This window comes from Rhea americana, unplaced genomic scaffold (assembly GCF_003343005.1).
Source record: "Rhea americana isolate MKP2758 unplaced genomic scaffold, rheAme1 scaffold_112, whole genome shotgun sequence".
Lineage (NCBI taxonomy): Eukaryota > Metazoa > Chordata > Aves > Rheiformes > Rheidae > Rhea > Rhea americana.
Window position 1 is genome coordinate 2,102,688 of NW_028185173.1, and position 23,082 is coordinate 2,125,769.

The window sequence follows — 23,082 nt, forward strand, 5'->3', positions numbered from 1 at the left end:
CCTCAAATCCTGTGGAACAGTAGAAGGAAGGAGTTCTGGTTGGTTGGTTTTTTACGTCTTACATATCTAGAGAGAAAGGATGAAAACCACTTTGGCGATGTATTTTAGAAGAATAGTAAAATGTGATACTTTTTCAGGCACTCTTTTCTGTGGGTTTGACTTCTTTGACACATCCTTTGACCAAACCTTACTCTCCGCCCAAGAAGATTAGTGCCATCAAGACTTTAAGGCTCTGACTTTTAAGGTGTATAAGCACTGTTCCACACAGTGACATTAGACATTTTCAAAGTGACACGCACATAGGAACCTAAGTTCTATTGATTTTCATTGCAGTGCTCTGCGGAAAGGTCTAAAAAACTTCACCAAACTGAATAAATTGCTTTAGAAATACAGCAGAGCTGTTAGACAGAACATCGAGGGTAACAAGTGTATTGAACCGTGGGTACTCTCTAGCTGTCACGTGGTGGTGATCCTGGTACCGAGAGCTCAGCAGAGACTGACGCTGCCTTGTTTTAGAGTTGCCACTGTCATAGCGTTCCATTTGCCTGTCTATACAGCATTGCTGTTTGGACTCAACCTCTGAATTTAGATGATCCATTATAAGGATCAATTCCTTAATCTTTATTTAGGACTCTGACAACTCTCCTTTTGATCTGAGGACTATTTGTCGTTCACCTAAATGCAGTTGAAATCCAGATATGCAATTCTGAAAGAAGAAAGTATGGTTGCTTATAGTAACTATTTCTCTTCAAAACACACTCCAYTCCTTTTCCTGTCATTCTTCCTCTTAATTCTGAAATTAGAGAAAAGAACCTGTGCCAGTTGTGGCTGTGACTCTTAAATATTTTTGTATAACCCCTCTGAGGGCTGAATATGAGGCCATAGATAAAACACGTTCACATTCCCCAGCAGACAACAGTCTTCATGTGTATAATTTACAGTGTGGATCTATTCACAGCAACTAGTAAGTGTTTTTTAAATCCTCAGAATAACTCACATTTAGTTTCTAGGTAATGTTTTTGAAATGTTCAGAAAATATTAAAGCTGTAAAAGTAATGTTTTATTTGTCATTTTGTGGTGGATTGTGTCCTTTATCGGAGAAAATGCGGGTACACAATGAGACGGAGTGCTCGGATCAGACACTGTAACTATCTCTGGCTGAGAGCACAGTATAGATTCTATGATCTGAGGCGAAAGCCCTTTAAAACTTCAGTGTATAAACATAAGAGGGCTTTCTTGTTCACTCTTAGGTAGGGAGAGGGAAAATCATTTTGGTCCAGCAAACATCTGGTAGCTCAGGAATGACAAAAAAGTACTGATTGGTTCTGACAGCTGCCTGCTTCGCAGCAGTATTTAACCAGAAATATTTGAAACAGATTGATATGAATAATGAAAGATTGCATGATGTATGACAGAAATAAACTTCACCACAATTTAACTCATTAATGAAGAAATAAGGTTTCATAGCTAGAAAAAATCCTTATTTACCCTTTTTCCTCATTTATGATATTTTATTTTTAGTAACTTGAGAAGAAATATGATTTTTATAATAATTTCTCCATCATATGTTGCAATTATTTCATTGTGAAATAGGTTGAATGGAGTGTCATTGTCCTTTAACTTTAACAAGTGCTGCTGATGGATGTGGTCCATTTAAATGTACAACAGAGAGCTGAACTAGATAACGAACTTATTATTACTCTCTGAGGATTACAGGTTAGTCCCAAAGGAGTGCAGTAAGCTAGAGAAAATCCATATCTACTGGCTAAACAATAGCCAGAAGGCTGACTGGAGATATTGATTTACTTTCTAGGCCATTTAGACCTTAATGGTGGAGAAAAGCTGAAGTGCTGTTTACTTTTCTGCCAGGATCGACCAAACAACCAGTCCATTTTTTACAGGCTTTTGATTGATTTTGCTTAGAGGAATTAGAGGTGATTTATTTTTAAGCTGAAAGCAACTCATAAATATCTGCTACTACACAGGTTCCCTGAGAGTAAATGTTAAGTGGAAATACTTATTGAGAAATACTTTGTTGCAAATCAATGTGAGCAGGTAATACTCCTCAGTAGGAACAGTCAGGTGTAGGGCACCTTTCTAAAGAGCGGTCAAGACTCTGGTTATACTACATGAGACATGGTGCTTTTAAAAGTCACAAGTTTTGTGAACCAGTGTAAATCTGATTGCTAAGCTGAATTTGTGCCAGCTGCACCCTGCTGACTTAGAAAAGGGCCCTGGCTATGGGAGCRTAAGTAGTGTTCAAGGTCAGTAGTGAGCAGCTTTAATATTTGATGGATGAAAACAGTAATTTGTCATGTGACAGTGGCCCATGATACTTCATACTCACAGCAAATTTATAGCTGCAAGGAAGAGCTCAGAGAAGAAACAGGCTGAGATTTTTGAATGAAACATTTGCAAAATTAGACAATCTTTAAAAAAAGCTGCCGAGCACAATTCCGCACATATAGACAAGGTGAAGGAAAAAATAGTGTGTTAGTTATTTACTGGGAGAGAAACCTAAAACCTTACATAAAAAAAAAAAAAACTATCAAAATCAAGTGTATAAGGCTTTTGAACATAAAAGATGTTTTACTAAAATAAAAGGGAAAAACTCTTCTGCATGTTCTTGTGGAGCTTATGCAAGTAGAACAAGTATGTTAATAATATTACTACATAGATATAAAGCCACAATTTTATGTTAATGATAAACAAATAGGCTATATTGCCTACTTATGAAAACTGCAGGAATAGTTTGTGAAAGTGCACTTGCAAAGATTAAACTTTTTTCAGAAAGTATTGCACAGTTCTGACTTAATATAATAGCCTCTGTTGCCTACTGAAAATTATGCAATTTTTACTAAACAAGTTTTGCTTTTTTCCCCTCCCCTCCACCCCCTTCGCTGAAAGGTTCTTAATCAATGTGCTCCCTATTTCTTAACWCAGAAACCTATATGTTACTGAAAACTATAATTACAGTCAGCTCTAGCACTCGCACAAGGAAGTGCAAATATGGATCTTTTCAATCTAACAGTTACAGTTCAGATCCTGTATGTGCTTTATGCTGCCTCTCCTGCCATCTAATTTGTTAATCCTAGGTCAAGCTTTTTGATTCAATCATCTCTAGCATAAATTAGCAAACAAGCTCCTCAGCACCATGCTACATAGCTGAGGACTCATGGGAAGAAGAAGTATTCCAGTATCTTCCCTTTCTCTGGCCAAACTCCTAAAAAACAAGAAAATTACATTACTGTAAGAGTCATGAGGACTTTGTTACACAATAAAACAGTAATAGTCACTTTTACTGCCCCTTTGTACTGGTAGACTGATGCAAAGGAACTAGAGAAAAGCTAAGAATCTCAGCACACACTTTCCTCTTGGTTCTTCACTCACCATTATAAAGGAAAATTACACGTCACTATATTCCCAGTTGATAGGATCCATTGAAAAGTTTGATGCATGCAGTTCTTTTAAAACATCTTTTTTGTAGTCAGCATTCTAAGCTTTTACTTAAGAATTTAGAATATGATGTTGTCSCAAGTAGAAGATTTTACAGGCTGTTTCATACGTGGTTTTTCAGAGTGATTTTGTTGTTTGGTTGTTTTTTTAGATTTTGAAAGTTCATTTGCCCTTTCTCTGATGTAATGTTGTGGAAACATATTTTATGCTTTTTATTACTTTTCTTCAGTCCTAAAAAGTTCATCGGAGAAGACATTATGAAGATCTGTTTTAGAGACTATGTTTATATACTCTAATTTACTCTTAGCATTTGATTTTTTGAAAGAAAGCCAAGCCTGCAAGCTAAGTTCTGTGAGCTCTATAAGACTGTTTGTCAGTAAAAGACTTAGCTGCATTTCTTTTGTAACTAAAGTGAACCTACTGAAACCACATTTTATGTGCTGATAATTTATATTTCCTTACTTATATGTTCACAGTTCACAAACAACTATGCACATGTGTTAACAAAAGTTGATGCTTTCTATATGGTGAATAACCTCTGCCTATACAATAATTGTACCAATTTAATATAMGGTTTGTCTGCTTGTTTTCTTTTTGTTTTTGCTTTCTGAATTCAAACTGCATAATAACTTAAAACTGGAACAAAAGGTAAGAGTAGATGTATTTTAATTTTGATTTAAGAGTGGCTTATTTTGGCTTAGCTTACATCAGTTAGAAAATTAGGTAGAAATTAGATAGAATTAGTTAGAAAATGTTAACTAATGTAAAATTATTAACTTTTATACAAAAATGGAGTTCCAGTTCTGCAAACATAGAAATAAGTGCTTCATTTTATGTTTGTATATGAATATCAACCTCAATTTGCATTTCTTTGCTCAATAACATACACCTAAAAATCTGTACTTGTTTATTTAAGTTTAACAAGCGAGTTAAACAGGTGTAATCRTCAAGTTAACCAGTCTTTGGAATTCTACAAATTTTAAGAAATCAGATCAAGAACTCCAAATGACTGAATCCTTATTGACTATGTATGATTTCTTTATCAAGTTTCACTCCTGAAGTATTACTGACTTTAAAGCAAAGAATAACTGCTTCCATTTGTCTTAAGAGCTGAAAATCAGACTTACAGTGAGTAAGAATAAGGTTCAAAGAAATTTAGATCAGTTCTTTTTTTTTTTTTTTTTTTTTTCCTGCTTGCAAGTAAAGTGCATTAAGAAAGAAAACAACAGCTGGTAGCATGGAACTGTGATAGATTTTAAAAAGCAGGGGTGAAGTAATGATTAGAAATGCAATATGGAGCTGCAGTGTAAGAAGTTAAACTGAAGGCACTGAACAAGACAAATATAATTTAGGTAGACGCACAGGTCTAATTACTAGGCTTACTTGATAGCTTAGAATTATCACCCATAAAGGTTGATTCCTCACCAATTCTCTTGATGCAAAAAAGAATCCTACTGTACACTGGTGCTAAATTTACCATTTCTGTAGCATATGATTATCCAAAAATTAAAAAGGCAGAARATTTCTTGAAGTGATTTTTATGTATATCCCTATGAAAAGAGATCTCTCTCTATAGATTTCCCTATAGTGAAATGCATATAATCACAAGCATGTTATGTAGAAGGAACATGCTATCTTACAGATTTATTTTAAGTATRGTTTTGAAAAGATACCTATTCCTTCTTGATTACGAGTATTTTAAATTGCAGTGAAGCACAATGTTTCAAAAACAAGTGTTTCCACCCCAACATTCTAACAAATGAAACAAATGATATGCAATGTACGTAGCACAGAAGTATTTGAGCAGATATTTGCTGATTATACAAGAAGATTTTTGAAATAGAATCTCGATCACACGTACAGAGGAGCAGAAACACTACAGTACTCTCAGATCTGCTCTCACTTCAGCAGCTGCCTCATCCTTTCAGGTGTCATTCAGTGTAAAAAGTTTTCTAGATTTGTATTTTGAAAAGCAGTGTAGTAAGTAGTTATAGTAGTAGAATTTATTATTTATACAGCAACCATGTGCACTTATGATGATGCTAAGTCCTGATTTCTGCTAAGTAAAGACCTTCTGCCATACTAAGGATGCATTCGGAAGTCTTTGCATATGAGAAACATTTACAAAACAGCTTGTTTTTAGCCGCAGTTGACTACTGTGTTCAGTTTACCTAGGAAAATAATATTGAGTAAAATTATTTAATAGAACTTGTTTTTCCTTTTTTTTTTCCTTTCTCCTATTTTGATGTAAATGCTTTGAAACAAGATGGGTGAGATTCAGTTTGAGATTGGACACTTAAATGCAGACATTTGAAGGTGTTTGTGTGTACGTGAACTAGAAGTCAATGCTCTCATTCTAGTCTCTTGAGAGCTGGTTATTTCTGTCAGTGAAGCCTGGAGACCAATTCTGCTGTGGTCACCTTAAATTCTATTGAGTATATRTCTTTTGACATGGGAATAAAAAATGGAATGGGAGTAAAAATGTCTAGTTCAAAGGCAGACAGATGCACTTAAATGTCTAAATATGGTGTCAAGCTGAAACCCAAGAAAGCCGTCTCATTCTTAGATGTGATCTCCTCACTTCTTGATTCTGCGTGGGTGGAATCAGAAGGCAACGCAGCTTAAGGAGGATGAAACTTCTTAAACTGTTCTATCAGTAAAAGAGAAAAGTTTAGAGGCTAGTGAATCCCAGTCCAACAGGCAGAGGTGTTTAGATCTGCCGGTGTCCTGTCAGACTTAAATATTTCTGAAGAAGTCCTAAGGAGAAGAGATTTTATCAAAGAAGATCTTCTCTTACACAGAGTCTGAGGTTTCTTGCCTGTGTTCCCGCAAGAACTGCTCATTGTTTCTTTTCCAGCATCTGATTACTTTTTTATTGTTTTTTTCTTAATCTCCTTGTTGTGTTCTGCCTGGGAATGGTAAAAATCTTTTCAAAGGTTTCCAAAAAGTTGTTTCAAATATTTTGAGGGAATGGAGAGGTTTTCTGGACAGAAGTGAATGTCAATATTGAAATACTTCAGTTTTGCAATGGAAGTTAAAATTATTGTGTAGAGAAAAGGATAAATTAATTACATATATAACTATTTTACAGGGAAACAAAATTAGGGGTTTTTTCCTAAAATGGAGCTATAATTCTAAAGCAGTCAATGAGAAGTTGCTCTGTGTAAATCTGTACCTGAACCTCTAAATTGCTGTAACAGTGGTCTCATTAACTTAAGTAGTACTTAGTGTCATATCTACTTGTACATACCAGGATATTAGAGGGTAAAGAGAAGGAAAATTATTTTATTTGCCTGACATAATTTAAAGATGAAATATGAATTCTATGACCTTGCTCTGAGATACTGTGTCTATTATAATATATACAGAGAGGCTTTTAAACAGCGCTTTGTTGATTCTCTAGTACAACTGAGTCTAGTAAGTGAAGAAACTGTTTATAGCCTTTATTTTTGTTCATGTTAAAAAAAAAAACTCTTCAGATAAATGAGTCATTGGTGCCTCAGCATCTGCTCCAAAGACTAGGGAATTTGAGAAGGAAATTGAAGGGAAATATCAGGATGAAAATAAGTAAAATGATAAGARCAGAAATCTTCATGATGGTGAGTGAACACAAAGGACTTAACAAGTATTACAAGAAAGTTCATTTAATAGAGCAAAATGACAGATTAAATCCTGGATATAATGATCATATTGGTTACTTGTAAACTTTTTTGAGAAACTAAACAGACTTTTTTTTTTTTAGTCTTACCAATAACTTTTTTTAAACTGGAATATTTTCAAAATCAAGTGCCAGAATCCCTTCCACATAYTTATACAGTAGATCTGAAACAGTATCCTGTTACATGGAAGAATGTCTTATAAACTATTAWCAGTCACCAAATATCACCCTTTTCTGTAATAGCTGGGTTTTATACCAAGTGCTSTAGGTTAACCTCCTGTGATTTATGCCAACTGAGAGTATCGTATTTCTATAGCTCTAGGAGAAATATATATTTTTTTCTTATGAGCTAGATATATCTTGTTGCATATTGGTGTGGAACAGACATAATCTGAGACACAGCTCAAAAGCCATCTAGTACATCCTGCATTCTAGTACCTAGCACTATACTCCAGAGGCTCTTATAATGATTGAAGTGTTGTTTATATTGCAATATATGTTTGTGTGTTAGGATACGATTCTCCTCTGTGTAAATGCTGATAGTAGACTTCTCTATAATCTACTGGAGTCTGCAGAGTGAGAAGGATATGTGAGAAAGGCATTAGTGTTAGTCCAGTTAAAGCAGGTTTCATAGACAACGAGGAAGTGAAGAATGTAGATTATACGAAAGATTGTCATTCTGGTTTTGTTCATTTTTTTCTAGTTGCACAGAAAGAATGCTTCCATTCTGACTACTATTTATCTTGAAAACCTAGACAAATGACATTCTGATCAGTAGCTCAACAAAGTGAGGAAATAGTGCAGAGACATGTGGTGAATTTGTTACACTTTTTGTCTGCAYGCATATAGATGTATGCAATGTTTGGGGACATCAGTACCTATATTTGGAAATATGTAGACCAACTTTATCCATATCTGGGCTGCCTATACAAATATTTCAATAYAAATAAAAAGATGACACACAAGATAAGAAATAGTTATGGGTGATAAGGCATTTACTGAAGAGAAATAAATAATTTAGCAAGGAGTTTAAGAAAAGAGGACAGAAGAAAGTAAATGTAGAAAGAAAGTAAAAAGATTAGAAATATAAGAACACAAAAAATCCCATCCTGTGCAGGCCAGAGGTCTATCTAGTGAACTACCATCTCTCCACCACCTCTGTCTACTAATGAGTCTAAGGAGAGAATATAAGTACAGGGTAACTAGTAATAACATTTCCTTGTTGCCTTCTGCTTCTTTTTCGAGTAGGCACTACTGCCAGAGCAGACCTGGAAAGTATCAGTGTGACTACGTGGCTGTGGGGATAATGGTCAAGGGCATAGGGGGCCAGGGAATGTTCTCCTTCATCTTGCCGGTGAGGGGGAAGGGCCCAAGGAGGACTGAATAGATCCTGTGGGTCAAAAACAGGTTGCACAGCTAGTGTCAACATCAGGGTTTCAGTTTCTGAGACCAYGGGACTTTCTTCAAGGGATGACAACTGCTTTGTGGAGATAGAATCCACCTGACAAAATGGGTATAAGTATCTTTGCCAGCAAGCTGGCCAAGCTGGTAAGGGGTGCTTTAAACTAGAAATGATGGGAAAGGGAAGAATGATCAATGATTAACCAAGAAAGTGGTGGATGAGCTTGGCAGATCCAATAAGGAAGTGCCCATACGATCACATTATGGGGAAARTTCCTTTGCCTTTTCTAGGAAGATAGCATGATGGGATGCCTCTCTGAAGCCTGTACACTAATACATACAGCACCGGAGAGAGGGGAGGGAAAAATAAGGAAAAGGTCTGTGTGCTATTACAGGGCTGCAATCTCATTGTAGTATGCCATAGAGACATAGTGGGATAGCTCACATGACTTGAGTGCTGCCATGGATGCATATAGGCTCCTTAGGAAGGATGAGCCAGGAAGGACAGGATGGTGAGAAGAGGGAGCTGCTTGTTTATCTGAGAGAGCAAAAGAGCTCTGGCTGGGGTCCAGCATTCAGCTTATGGGTCAGGATTAGAGGGCACACCAACATGGATGACGTAGTTTGTGTCTGCTGTAGATCACCTGATAAAAAAGAAGTAGTAGATGAGGCCTTCTTCAGACAACTAGAGGAAGGCTGATATTTGTAGGCCTTGGTCATTATGGGAGACTCAAAYCAGTGCAATATCYGCTGGAGGGACARCTCRGCAGGGCMCTAGCAAWGCAGGAGTTTTCTGGAGTGCATTGATACCAACGTCATAACTCAGGTGACAGAGGAGCTGATGAGGAGAGGCATTCTGCTGGACGTCATACTTGCCAACAGGGAAGAACTGGACTGGACACTGGAAGGTGTGAAAGTCAGGAAAAGGCCTGGCTGCAGCAACCCCAAGATGGTGGAGTTCAGGACCCTGTGAGGAGGGAAAAAATCAAAAATGAGRATCGTGACCCTGGACTTCAGGAGAGCAGAAGAAGGAGGATCTAGGAAACTACAGGCCAGTCACCACACCTCAATCCCTGAAAAGGCAGTGGAGCAACTAATCCTGGAAAACATTTCCAAAAACATGAAGGACAGGAAGGTTATTTGGAGCAGTCAATATGGATTTCTGAAGGAGAAATCATACTTAACCAATATGAAGACCTTCTGTGATGAGTTGACATGCTTGGTGGATGAGAGGAGAACAGTGGATATTGTTTATCTCAATGTTAGTAAGACTTTTGTCACTGTCCCCCATAACATCCTCATTGACAAGCTGATGAACTATGATTTAGGCAAGTGTATGGGAAGCTGAACTGGCAAGCTCAGGGAGTGGTGATCAGTGGCATGAAATCCAGCCGGAGGCCAGTGACTATTGATGTCCCTCAGGGGCATATTGAGTTGAGTACTGTTTAACCTCTTCACTAATACCTGGATGATGGTACTGAATGCACCCTCRGAAAGTTCACTCATGACACAGAACTGGGCAAAGTGGCAGATGATACACCAGACAGCTGTGCTGCTGTTCAGAGGGGCCTTAACAGGATGGAGAAATGGGCAGAGAGGAACCTATTGAACTTCAATAAAGGGAAGTGCAGAGTCCTGCACCTGGGAAGGAGTAACCCCATGCACCATACAGGCTGGGGGATGACCAACTAGAGAGCAACTTTGCAGAGAAGGACGTGGGAGTCCTGGTGGGCAGCAAGTTAGATATGAGGCAGCAGTACACCCTCATGSCAAAGGCGGCCAACAATATCAGGCTATTAGACTATATTGGAAGTGTGTTGCCAGGAGGTCAAGAGAGGTGGACCTTCCCCTCTACACAGCACTGATGAGGCCACATCTGGAGTGCTGTGTCCAATTCTGGGCTCTGCAATATAAAAAAGACAAGGATTTACTGGAATGAGACCTGCAAAGGAACACAGAGATGATTAAGGGACTACAGCGTCTTATATGAGCAGATGCTGAGAGAGCTGTGACAGTTTAGCCTGGAGAGAAGTCTCAGRATGATCTTATCAATATGTAAAAGTGTCTGATGGAGGGGTGTTAAGAGAATAGGGCCACACTCTTCTCATTGGTGCCCAATGATAGGACAAGAGGCAAAGAGCACAAACTCAAACACAAGAATTTTCCTCTGAACATTATGAAACACTTCTTCACTGTGAGGGTGGTTGAACACTGGTACAGATTGCCCAGAGAGGTTGTTGCATCCTCATCCTTGGAGATATTCAAAACTCACCTGTACATGGTCCTGGGCAACCTGCTCTAAGCTGACCCTACCTGAGCATGGGGCTTGGACCAGATGACCTCCAGAGGTCCCTCCAACCCCAGCTATTCTGTGATTCTGTGATATATGGACTTCAGTGATTATTCCACAAATTTCTCTAGTCACTTTTGAAGTGATGTAAGCTTTCAGCATCCGATAGTGAAGAGTTTAGTATCTTAAATGCATGCTGTGTAAAGAATCCTTTTGTTTGCTCTGTCTACTGCCTCCTCACTCCATTTCATGTGTCATAGCTTTTTCTCAGGAGAGACAGTGAACAGTTGTTCTCTATTCATCCTCCCCCCTGCATAGATAATTTTAGAGAGCTCTGTTGTATCTCCTTCATTTATCACCTTCTTAGACTTCTTAGAAGAGTTATTTTGCTCATCTCTGTTTTCTTTCTTCAGACTTTTTCCAGTTCTACTGGAAAATAAATTCTCTCTCTCCCCTCCCCCTCCCTCTAGCTGGAGAGAGGAAAATCACACCTAGTATTCAGCATCACATCTCAACTTATGCAAATGCCATGTAGCATTGCTCTGACATTTCATTCAATGATCTACTACTGTAAGCCCAGGACCTCGTCCCTGAAGCCCACTGAAAGCCCACTAYCATATATAAAATTAGAATTGTTTCTTTTTTCCTCTTTGCATCATTTTACCTTTATCTACRCTACACTTCCTCTGTGATTTTATTGCCCAGTCACTCAGCCCTGTGAGGCTCTTTCACAACTCTTCATGATTCATGTTTATTACTGAAAATGATTGGAGTTGACAGGATGTCCAAGAGTGGAGTCATGGATGGATATGAGAGCCCAGAAGAAGGTAGAAGTAGAACTGAAAAGGAAAGGCAAGGAAGGATGGTTGTTAAGGCTTTAATAAACTGCAGACATTTTGGAGGAAACTGGGCAGAAAGCTAGAAAAGTTGAGCAGGTAGGTGGACAGCAGAGACTGCAGAACGACTACATACTCCAGTGCAAGTTACAGTGCCAAACTGTGCTGTAAAGCAAGAGAGAAAATGGAGTGAAATGCAGGTTTGCAGCAATAGTTGTAAAACTGTCTCAAAGTTTAACTCAATGGTATAAGCTTTTAGGCTGTAACTTTCCATCYGCGTGTGATATTGTTGTATGATAATGTGAAAATTTTAATTTATTTAATTTCCAGTGTAAAACTGGAAGTGTCCTTTCAGGTTTTAACTTTTCTGGACTTAGCTATAAAATCTCTGCTTATGCTATGTACCATAAGAGATTAACACTTAGATATGCCATAAGTACAGTTGGTAATGGAAAAAGAAAAAATTGACAAAGAAGTCCCCATTAAAATCATGCCAGTCACACATAAATCTCTTATGGATGTGCATCTCCACTGGCTATTTCCTTACCTTTGCATATGATTCATTATAAAGCAGAACAGGAATTATATGATTGTTAAGACAGAAGTGGAAAGAAAAGAAGAACATTAGAAAAAGTCATACATTCTTATTAATATATATTATGTGCTACAGTGAAATCATTTTTACCTAAGTATAAAATTACCTAGATAATAGATTTATGAACAGTGAGAAAAGATGGAAAATATGTTGTCTGTTGAAAACTTATGTGAGAAGAACAGGACTTGATAAAAATATTCTTTATATAAAATTGTAATAAATGGTAACATATTTTCTAGCAGCTGAAGTTTAATTTATTTTATTTTATCATATTTTTAGATATCTATTTCATTAGCAAAAATCCAATGTGCCAACACATTTTATAACCAGAATACAAAGCACAATCACCCTGACATATAAGCTGTTGTAAGTTTTACCTCATTTACTCTTATGTCATATAGGCTGGGACTCAATAGACCAAAAGCTGCAATTTTAGCTACAGCTAAAAAGACTTTTCCAAGATCTGAGGAAAATAAGATAGTGAGGTCCCAGACGCTTTTATTCCCAGTTGTGGGACTGGAGACTTTTATAGCTGCTTGTTCCTGGGTGCTGACCTTTTTATTCCTTGGATTTGTTAGCCAACACTAGACCTTCTGTGCTGACTTTTTAAAAAATGCGATAGGGAGCAAACTCTAGCAAAGCAGAACAGCARCTGTGTCAGCAGCAGAAAACCACAGTGTAATATAAGTATATATATTTTTGATCAAGGTAATTTTTTGTTTATTTGTTGTTTTATTTTTCTACCTTTCTTTCTTTATTGCATTTTCCTTCATAGCATAAACTACCACRGTCTGAGTTAAAATAAATAAATAAATAAACAAACCTTCTTTAGAGCTAGATTATTCATAGCATGGATTTTTACAGTGTTGTCTGAAGTCTCTGGTACTAGTCACTGTCAGTGTCAGAATATTGGAACAGATGCTCAGGCTTTTTGTCCAGTATGACACTCTCTGTATTCCCAATTTTATTTCTAGACTGTTTTCAGACTTCACAAGTGTATGCTTGTACTTTTGGGCACCCTTTAGGTTTATTTTCTTTCTTTTTTTTCTATCCTTTCTCTATTTTATCCTCATTTTTCTTTCAGTTAACAGAAGTTCAATACATTTTGAAATTAGGTTCCTATCTTTTTCTCATTATTCTCTCTGAGTCCTCTATTTTTCCTGATGATGATCTCCATTTTTTCACATACACTCTCAACCACTTTCTGTCCTTGAACATCTCTGTCCTGTGGAAATACATCTTTCTGTCTCACACTTCCATTTCTTCAAATTTCTGCTATTTTTGTGGTGAATGAGATGTGAAGCATCCACTCTGTGGGCTCTTCTTTCCCACTCTTTATATTTTCCCCTATGGTGGGGAAAAAAAGATATTTATTTTTTTCTTTTTCAAAATGCATTATAATCTATATGTTGTTGTTCATGAAGAGTGCTCTTAGAAGGGGAGCTTTGAATTTATGATATGGGCTGAGACCAGCTCTTGACATTCCCTGACAAAGAAAATAAAAATGGTACTTTTGCAGCACAACAGCTGGCTTTGCTAGGAAAAGAGAAGCTTTTAAACAGATAAAGTTCAGGGATTATGTTTTGGGGACCAGTATGATTTATGGAGGAAACAAAATAGCAAAGTWYGACTTCCCTTATATGGACAGAAATTCTTGCACAGATTTCTGGTAGAGGTTGCTTCCTGGAGGTCGGCTCTTCAAGGAATTAGCTGAGAAAAATTAAGAACTATCAGTTCCTTGGATAAAAAATCCCCATAGTTTATATAGGTGAAAGAATGAAGGGTGTCAGCTTGATATAACTAGAGCTAAAAGTTTGTTCTTTCTCTGCCCTGTGAGAATGTTCAAATTAAAGTTTTCCAAGAACTCTCTCCCAAATGAACATGATACCATGGAATTCTGTATGTGTTTTCATGCAGGTGGCCAGAAGCATATCCTTTATGCAAGGCTATCCTGGTACTAAATTTAAAATCTCTTCTCCAAAAGTGTAGGAGTAGTAATACAGTTCAAAGTATATGTTATCAAACAAACTTAATATAAGCAAAAAACATGGTTTTCCTCAGAGTCATTTGCAAAAATGATCAAAATATTTCAGCTGAAATGTTTAGAAAAAGAGGAGTCAGAAATTTCCTGATGTAGAAATTTTTATTCCAAATCACTGATGCTTTACACTGCATAATTAAGATAGGATATAAATAAATATAGTATAAACATAATAAATATAAGCAAGAAATATATGAATAAGAAATGTAAATAAAATGCAATGGAAAAGATGATAAATCTGTAAAATTAATAATAAATGACTGCCCCAGCCTGTTGTCCCTTAAAGTCAGAGTATGAATTTGCTTCTCAAGTTTATAGATACCMTTTTTTATTTTCTGACCTCTTTTATTAGTAACCTATTGTTATGCATGCTCTGACAGAGTGTGCGCACTGTAAAGAAGTGTACATGCTCTTCAGGTGTAGACTAAAGTATTTACTATTTCCATATTTAGATACAGGACAATTTTTCAATTATATGCCTTGTAATTGCATAATCAGAAAGGTTATACAAAATAGATTTAGCAGTAGGGGGGTTTCTGATTAACTGATATAGAGCAAACCTATGTCGTAGACTATTTTGATCATTTTGTCTTGATTACCAAATATTAGCTAGAACTTTTTCTGAGAAATATTCACCCTAACTAAACTTTTTTGATTACTTAGTAAAAACAATTGTGTCTACTTTTTTAGTTAATCAAATATAGCAGTTGAGTTCAGTAGACAGAAACAAATTACAGTACTAGMCTTTTTGTACTGTATTGTAAATTTSTTTCATCYCTGTTGAAGATTACTGCACTTATCAGAAAGATAGCCAGTGCCGGAYTGGCATGGAGCACTACCACCAATGGAAGAACTGAGGCTCTTGAACTACAAATTATTTTGGTCATTCCTACATCTATATATATCTTGGTATACTGTAATCCAATAACACATTAGATAGGGTTAGATAGGGTTAGGTCAGGCCTTTAATCATGATTCATCTTTTATTTATATTGTACTTTCAATCAAGAAGTTTTGTTAAGAATGAAAGCATCTGCAAATATAGTTTCCTGTAAAATAAGCTATTCCCTTTCCTATTCTGACAAAAGCAGTGTTGTAAAGAAAATCACTGTTGTATGGTGTTGTAGTTGTAGATCCTTTCAAAAATGAAGAACAAAGTTATTTCTGTCTATTTGTACCGATAAGGTGATCAAGTAGATTGTCTTTATATGCTTAAACAAGAGGTACAGCCAATGTCTCCAGCTAGGGAAAGGAGGACAGGCTCACAAGACTACATTTTATGGCATAATAGAATCTTATAGATATATCACAATGACAAGAAATACATCAATGGTCAAAAAAGCACCTGATGAATGTATATAAATGTAATTATAGCATATAATTCTACAAATTTTTATTTATTGATCTGAATTTTCTAGTAAACCTAGAGTGCATTGTCAAATGAATTTGACGCTATATATTCTTAATGATCTAAAATGATTCTAAAATATATCTGTCTGCTTTAGCTCTCTGCAAGTCAAAGAATTTATTATATACAGTATTGAGAAATCAATTTAAAGCAGACTTTGCAATAAAGGAAAGAAAYGATGCTTCGTTTGTGGTAAAAATAACTGAATAGCAAGAGGAAAGACTCTCAAAGGAGAAGATACAAAGGCTTGTTAATCTTACTCAATAACGAGATCAAAAGAAGTGACAAATGACAATTTTTCTGAATTCCTAAATCAGCTTTTCCTATTGTTTCCTTATTCATTCTCCCTGTGTAGAAAGAAGCAGGAAAATAGCTGCATCCAGATTTTTCAAAGGGATGCAATAGGAATTTAGGACTTTGTTCACACTTGTTTGGCGATGAAAGGACTCTGAATTTCTTCATATTCATGGCAGAAATAGAGCAGTTGATCCCAAGTGAGCATGTAGGTGTGTATGCTGCTTAGAGCAGGCTGGTCCCAGAATCAACTCTTAAAAATTACTTACAAGTGCATCCAGAATTTCTGTGCAAAAGCCTTTGGAAAGGGTTGCACCATATTTTTGAGAAATCGTGTCCTTATTATTTGGGTGTTCCCCGCCTCGGGCAGGCTGCTGGGTTGGACACCCTGAGGCTCCTCTGTAGTGCACCAGGAATCCCGGCTCTGTTCCCAGCAGGTTTCTGGGAATGGCAAACCCTGCAGTGGCCCTGCTCCCTCTGCATGGCTGTGACTTCAAGAGCCACTAAGTAGACTTTGACGTGTAGTTTGAAATACCTACCAATAGGGTAGGATTTATAACTCTTGCTGACATGTTTGACAGTCGCATATATCTGTATTTTGCTCTTCTCCACTTCCAGCTCAAGCACACCGTGATGTGTTTGTGTCAGAGCATAATTTATACAAGTGGATACACTGTGTTCATATCTGATTCTTAAGTATGAATAATGAATTCTAATTCAGTGTCTTTTTTATTTTTACTTCTCTTTCTCTTACAGAATAATAATTACTCATGATAGCTACACAAAACTACACTTAATTATATGAAATGGTATCACTGATGTCCTGATTGTATTTAACAGTATGTAATAATTCTGGTAAAACAGAAGTGCATTCTTTATGTATTTAAGATGGAAAAAGTGTAATCTCTGCTCACTGTCATGATAACTTCAAAAATTTAGTACCGTTTATATGTGGATTGTTTTTCTATAGAATCCATTAATGAACTTCAAAATACAARTTCTGTTACCCATTTTAAATGTGTCTATGTGTTAACTATATGGTACTGCAGCTCTCTTACTGCAAAATACCTAAAGGATGTTAGATCTGGAAATTTTATTTTCTTTATCTTATCTGTCATCGTGAACAACAGCCACTTACCAAGCTTATGAAAAGCTACATTTTTGTCTTAGCTCTTCTTCATGAGAGGAGTGCCCTGCTTGCACATACTAGTGCTCTGTGAGATAAATTTTAACCATGAATCAGAAAACATATAGCTGGTGTAAGACATGAAATAAAATCGATACATTTTTATGAGGCATGTCACTGGTTAAGTGACAAAAAATATTCTGGTAGTCACTGAAAAAGAAAAGTCAAAGGTACATTTGAACCTGTCAGTTCAACACATTCTTGTCATCCCTTTAGGGGATATCATACAACTTGACACCAACATTTAAGCTTTGAAAATTATGAGCTCATCTATTTCAAATGGGATGTCACATGTTCCCAAGCCTTTGCCATTACTTATAATGGAAGACAGAGTGATCACTTTTGTCACATATTGATAGTGAGTAAGATCTTTCTTTTTCTTTTCTTTTTCTTGTTTCAGAATGAAGAACAAATTTTGGTATTTTGAATTTGGCACTTCGGAAACTTTCTCAGCCACCTGTAAGAAGCTGCATGAATCTGTAGAAATAGAAGTAAGAAACTAATTGTTGCCTTTATCCTTGAAATGTCACTAGTTTGGCTGAAATGCAGGGAGCAGGGGGGGCAGAGTGCCTGAATCCAACAAGGCAAAGCAGTGCACATCCTTTCGACCCTGTATTCCAAACTATTATTTTTATCATGTCTGTTTGTAGTGTAGCCCTGAACACTGGAACAAAGTTCAGTTTGATGATTAGTGAAGTCTTAATACTGTAGACGAGGTCAAGAGGTGAACTATAACATTAGAAATCAATAGGGAGTGTGGCTGGGTCAGATGGAAAAATGAAAGGCTGTTGGAGGGAGGGAGAGCTACTGCAGGATTAAAATAAAAAAAAATCTTATTATTTCTAGGTCCCAAGTTTTTATAACCTTTAAAACTCAATTCCATAAAATTGTACTTACTTTCCTGAATAAAGGTTAAAGAATATATATTTTTTGGAGTCATTCCCCTTCATTAACTATCTTTTCTCTCTGCACAAGGGGTCATCTTTCCATTATACACTGAACATATTAGCTGAAAAAACAGAGGATAGTTATAGACAAAAAGGGAATTTAAAATAATGTGGTACTGCTGTTTTGATGGCTGGTAGAAGTGGCTGCATTAGGTAAACTGTTTGGGGGGGTGGCTGATACTTCTAAATAAATGAAAAGTGTGATATGAGTGAAGCTACGAACTTGAGAATTTAAGTTAAATAACAAAACTATTTCTCCAGAGGATTACAGTGCTTTTCTTTTCCAATAGTAATGAGAAATTGCACTTGTCAATACTGTGTTTGTATAGTAGTATGAGACAGCCTGAAAGGTATGGTAAAAGCTATTAGTCTGGTCAAAGGCTGCTGAAAGGCTTGCACTTAAAGGATCTGAAGGGACCATGGAAGCAGAATAGAGGAGAAGGATACTGAGACTGAAATTGTAAGACCTGTGATGCCAGAGACTTGCCTGTCTGTAGTTACGACTCTTCTTAAAATGGAAAAGTACTKAGATATGTTCCTTCAAAAACAAACAAACAAAAAATCTAATTTTGCTTTCCAAGACAGTGCTTCACACATTTGGTTTTAAATACAGGTCTGAAAATACAGCCTGAGAAATATTTGATTAGTTATTGGAAGAAATGCTTACCTGAATTGATTGGATTTGATTTGAATGTCCTGCAGGTTAACTTTACTTTTTGATTAAGTACAAATTGAAGAGCAAGCTTACCCCAGAAAATATTTGTACCAGGCTAAATTTTCACATAGCTTAACTCTTAGTAAGATAAGATCTTCTTTAGCCATCTACCTGTAACCATTGGACAGGTGATGAAACATTGTTAATGTCCCATAGCAAACAAGTATCCATATAAATTCATTATGCTGATGATACTAGTTTTATTAGTAAAATTTACTAGTAATGCTAGTAATTAATACATGGCTAATTTTTAAGGTATATTTACTAATATTCGTTTCATTTATGCTGGCCGTTATCATTAGTCCTATAATTAGGAAGGCAAGCAAATCATATGGGACATAGTTTCCAAAATATTTGCAAAGAGTGTTAGGAGAAAGTTATTTACAGACATTATGATGAATAAATTATATTTAAGCAAGCAATGTTTATCAATATGCTTGTATTTAAAGTTTCTTGTTTTTATATTATAAATACTTGGATGTAATGCTGTTTTAAACTGGTTTTTAACCTACTGCCCCTTGCTTGGAGTTTGGGGATGTTGCTGTAAATGAGAGCTTGAGGAATTGCACCATCTTTCACTCTGAATAAAATGCACACAGAATGCATATGCTCTACACCCAAATTTTGAATGAACAAGACACATTAAAATCAAGGATCTGTATCTCCAAGCTGGGAGAATGCAATAAAGACTTCTATGGGCAATTATTTGTTCAGCCATATATTTGATTTGTAAACTAAGTAAGCTTGGTTTTCCTGATATACATCCATGTGTCTTAAGTGCTGTATTTTATTCTTCTATTTGAGATGCAAAACACTGAATTCATCTACTAAATTCTGTATTTAAGATACAGGAAAAGTTGCCTATTTGATAACCAGGAAAGTAGCACAGGCTAAAATATTATCCAGAATAAGGGATGTTTTCCCAAACTGGGATCTAAAAAGATGTTGAGATAATCATAGTTTTTAAAGGGGAAAAAATAGGGCAATCTTTTTTTAAAAAAACATAATGTGTCACTAAGTGAGGCTTAAGACTTTGCAGATTACCAGTCTACATGTTATTTCCACTTCAAAAAAAAAAAAAAAAAAAAGTAAGGTGTATGCAACAGGTTTAATTAGTCTAGGCACAGGTCTAGTATAAGTGGGGCTGGTGTGGTACATAGCTGGAGAAGGGCTGGAGAAGCATCAYGCGACCAGAGGAAGTATAGGATACCACCTGGTATTAACAGGTGAGGAAGAGAGATTATGTTCTCTTGCATACTATCACACTTGTTTAGACAGCAAAGCCTTTCAGCTGCTTTCAGGCATGGCTATGTTCTCCACCTACAGGTCTAAATATTTTCAATATAATAAACAAAGTATAAAAGATTATGCCAAAAAGGGGACTGAGRCCGGTCACCAAAAAAGAACAAGAAGCACTGCTGCTTATTTGTAACCAAAATAAGCCCCCTCTGCGTTTTAAAAGCCCGTTTTTATATGCAGCAACATCTCTGTATTCCTCAAAACAAAATAAAGGAGCAGAACACATCTGTGTTTTGTCGCTGTAGCCTATGAATGTGTCGGGACAGCGCAAGCTACCTGTAGTGCAAACTTYTCGTCTGCGTTTGAACAAAAGAAATCTTCTTTTACTAATTCTGGAAGTTACTCGTCACCGTGGGATTCTGGGGCCTAGTCAAATAATTGTCTTAGCGCACTACCTGCTGTGCTCAATATTGAGTGAAAATGGAAGCCTGCACCCTGCACCATCCTATTTCACAATCCTTCTTTTATTTAAATAATTCCAGTCAGTTTGGGGGACGCCAGACCTTTATAAATTAACAGCAGGGAAATACCAAAGGTGTCAGATTGCATATTTATCATCTTTCTCGTGTAATACTTAAATATGTATTAAGAAGTGACTGACATAAATTAGGCAGATTTCAGAAGCCACAGGCCGTGGCTTGTAGAGGACCCCCTTCTGCTTGACATTTCATCCTTGTCAAAGATCAAATTATTTTAATTTAGGCTGCAAATTATAAGGAATGAAGACTTCTTTGTGGGAATTCCCTGTGGTAATCTGACTTTTGTTGTTACTGCTGCTTGTCAGTGTGCAAAAGATATAATATGCATGCAAATAAGGTTAAAAAATATGTACTATCTAATTATCCAGCCAGTACATTCCACTTGAAGACAGTGGGAGGCCTGACACACAGTATGTGTTTGATTCATTGAGGCCTGCAGGGTATTTACACAAGATTACTTTTAATTATGAAATTAATATCTGTTTATCTAGAATGTATAGCAGTAAGTGAGCATACACATGAGTAGAATTTTTAGTAAAATAAATCATCTCAGTATTTAATACATATAAAATATAGGAAAAGTATGAATTCTCTTTCAAAATGATAGTGAAGAGTCCAGCCATTTTTATTTTTAAAAAAACTGTGWTTAAAAAGTTACACTTTCAATTACATTTGCTGCCACAACTGCAAACTCATTTCCAGATGCATCTTTTCATTGTAAAAATTCCTCTATATGAATATAATCCACAGGTTTAAAATTTAGTTCTGGAAGAGCAAACATGGAATGGAAACCTTAATACAGAAATTGTTCTCTCTCCCGATTTACAATTCTGTTAGAAGAATTAGAAAGATGCAGAATGTGCATTACAATATARTTCAGATTCGTGATCTGAGTAAGTTTCAGAGTAAATGAATAAATACAAGTAGTCATTTGCGAGTTGTATTTTCCTTTTCTTCTTTAAGCTTGTGATAAAGGCTCAGATAAACAGAGAGAAAAAATGCCAGTGACCCACAGAGCAGCAAGATGCAAGATGTCAGTGGACTATTACTGAAGCACGGTTAATTATTTTTCCAGTTTTGTTCCTCATTATTGTGTTATCAGAATTACAAAGCAAGGCCCTTACTCAATTTTAAATGCATGACTGGAGCCCCTACTGGCCTGAAGAACCCCTTCCAATGCTCCGGTCATACACCGAAGGARTAGGAACTAATGCATTGAAACGTGATATTATACATAATAAGGTGTGTGACCTGCCAGGGTATCTCTATGTTTTAGCTATGTTGTGAGACGTGAAGATAATTTACCTTTAATTAAGGTTTAAGAATGTGGATTCTGGGACTTTGGCTTAGACACTGTGCTTTCCACATACGTATTAAAATGTATTCCCAAATGTAGTAACCAAAGTTGCGTCTCTTTTCCTCTGTGGAGGCTGTTCTGCCACCYGAGAAGGTGTCATGGTCTGTCTGCAAGCAGGCTAGATAAGTTAAAGTCTATTCTCTTACAAGTGTASCTCTACATGACATGCAGGTTTTGCCTTTGGGTTGACATTGATATCTGTGTGCTGTTCTGTGCTCTCAAGGCCTGTTTAGACCCTTTTCCGTGAAGCATTTACTAACTATAACCAGAAATTCTACAATGTGTTCGTAAGGACTTTTATATTCAATTTCGTGTGGAAGGGACTCAGATATTATAGTGGCAAGTATCATTATAAAATCATAAGAAAGACAATTTAGCTGGAAGAAGCAACAAAAAAACCTACCAGTTATTACAGTGGMAATTTTTGCAGTATAAATGTTTGTCGGCTAATAGCTGCAAAGAAATCAAAAATATGTTTCACACAGGTCAATGAATAAGCATCAAATAACAACCTGGCTCTACCAAATGGTCCCACACTTAATCAAGCAATCAAGGGCTGAATAGTAATCATGTTTTGCCTGCTGAATGAGGATCTATTCTTATTTCATACTTCCTTTCCAGATATAAATATATATTTTAGATATAAACCTTGAATAAACCAATAACCGTGCTAAGAGCAGTGAATGTCTAAAGAAAAAATATCTAATAGGTAGAACATTCTGATTTTTCTTTCTCTTTTACTGCTTTCTGTCTCCCTCTCTCTCTCTAACCCTTTTTCTCTCCTTGCTAATCAGTGTGATGGAATTCAGCTAGACTTAATCAATATTTCTCTGGAAGGAATTGCCATTCTCAACATCCCAAGTATGCATGGTGGGTCAAATCTTTGGGGAGAGACAAAGAAAAGACGTAGCCATCGTCGGACAGAAAAGAAGAGGTCAGATAAAAGAACCACTGTCATAGATGCCAAGGAATTGAAGTTTGTGTGCCAAGGTAAGCTTACGGATTAATACGGGCTATCTGGTTTCATATAGTCAACTCTATTATTTAATTGCAATTGCATTGCCTCTTGTCAAGAGTAAAGATGGACAATTCTTAGCTATTTCTTTGTGTGTGTGTGTGT

The 23,082-nt window shown here is 36.4% G+C and overlaps 1 protein-coding gene across 1 annotated transcript in view; it reads left to right on the top strand.

The window, feature by feature from the left end:
- The window catches only part of DGKB (diacylglycerol kinase beta), a 349,983-nt gene that overhangs the window by 251,848 nt on the left and 75,053 nt on the right, over positions 1-23,082 (top strand). The window contains exons 21-22 of the mRNA XM_085316086.1: positions 17,566-17,656; positions 22,757-22,952. Coding sequence (XP_085172212.1) covers positions 17,566-17,656; positions 22,757-22,952 — 287 coding nt within the window. The remainder of the gene's footprint in view (positions 1-17,565; positions 17,657-22,756; positions 22,953-23,082) is intronic.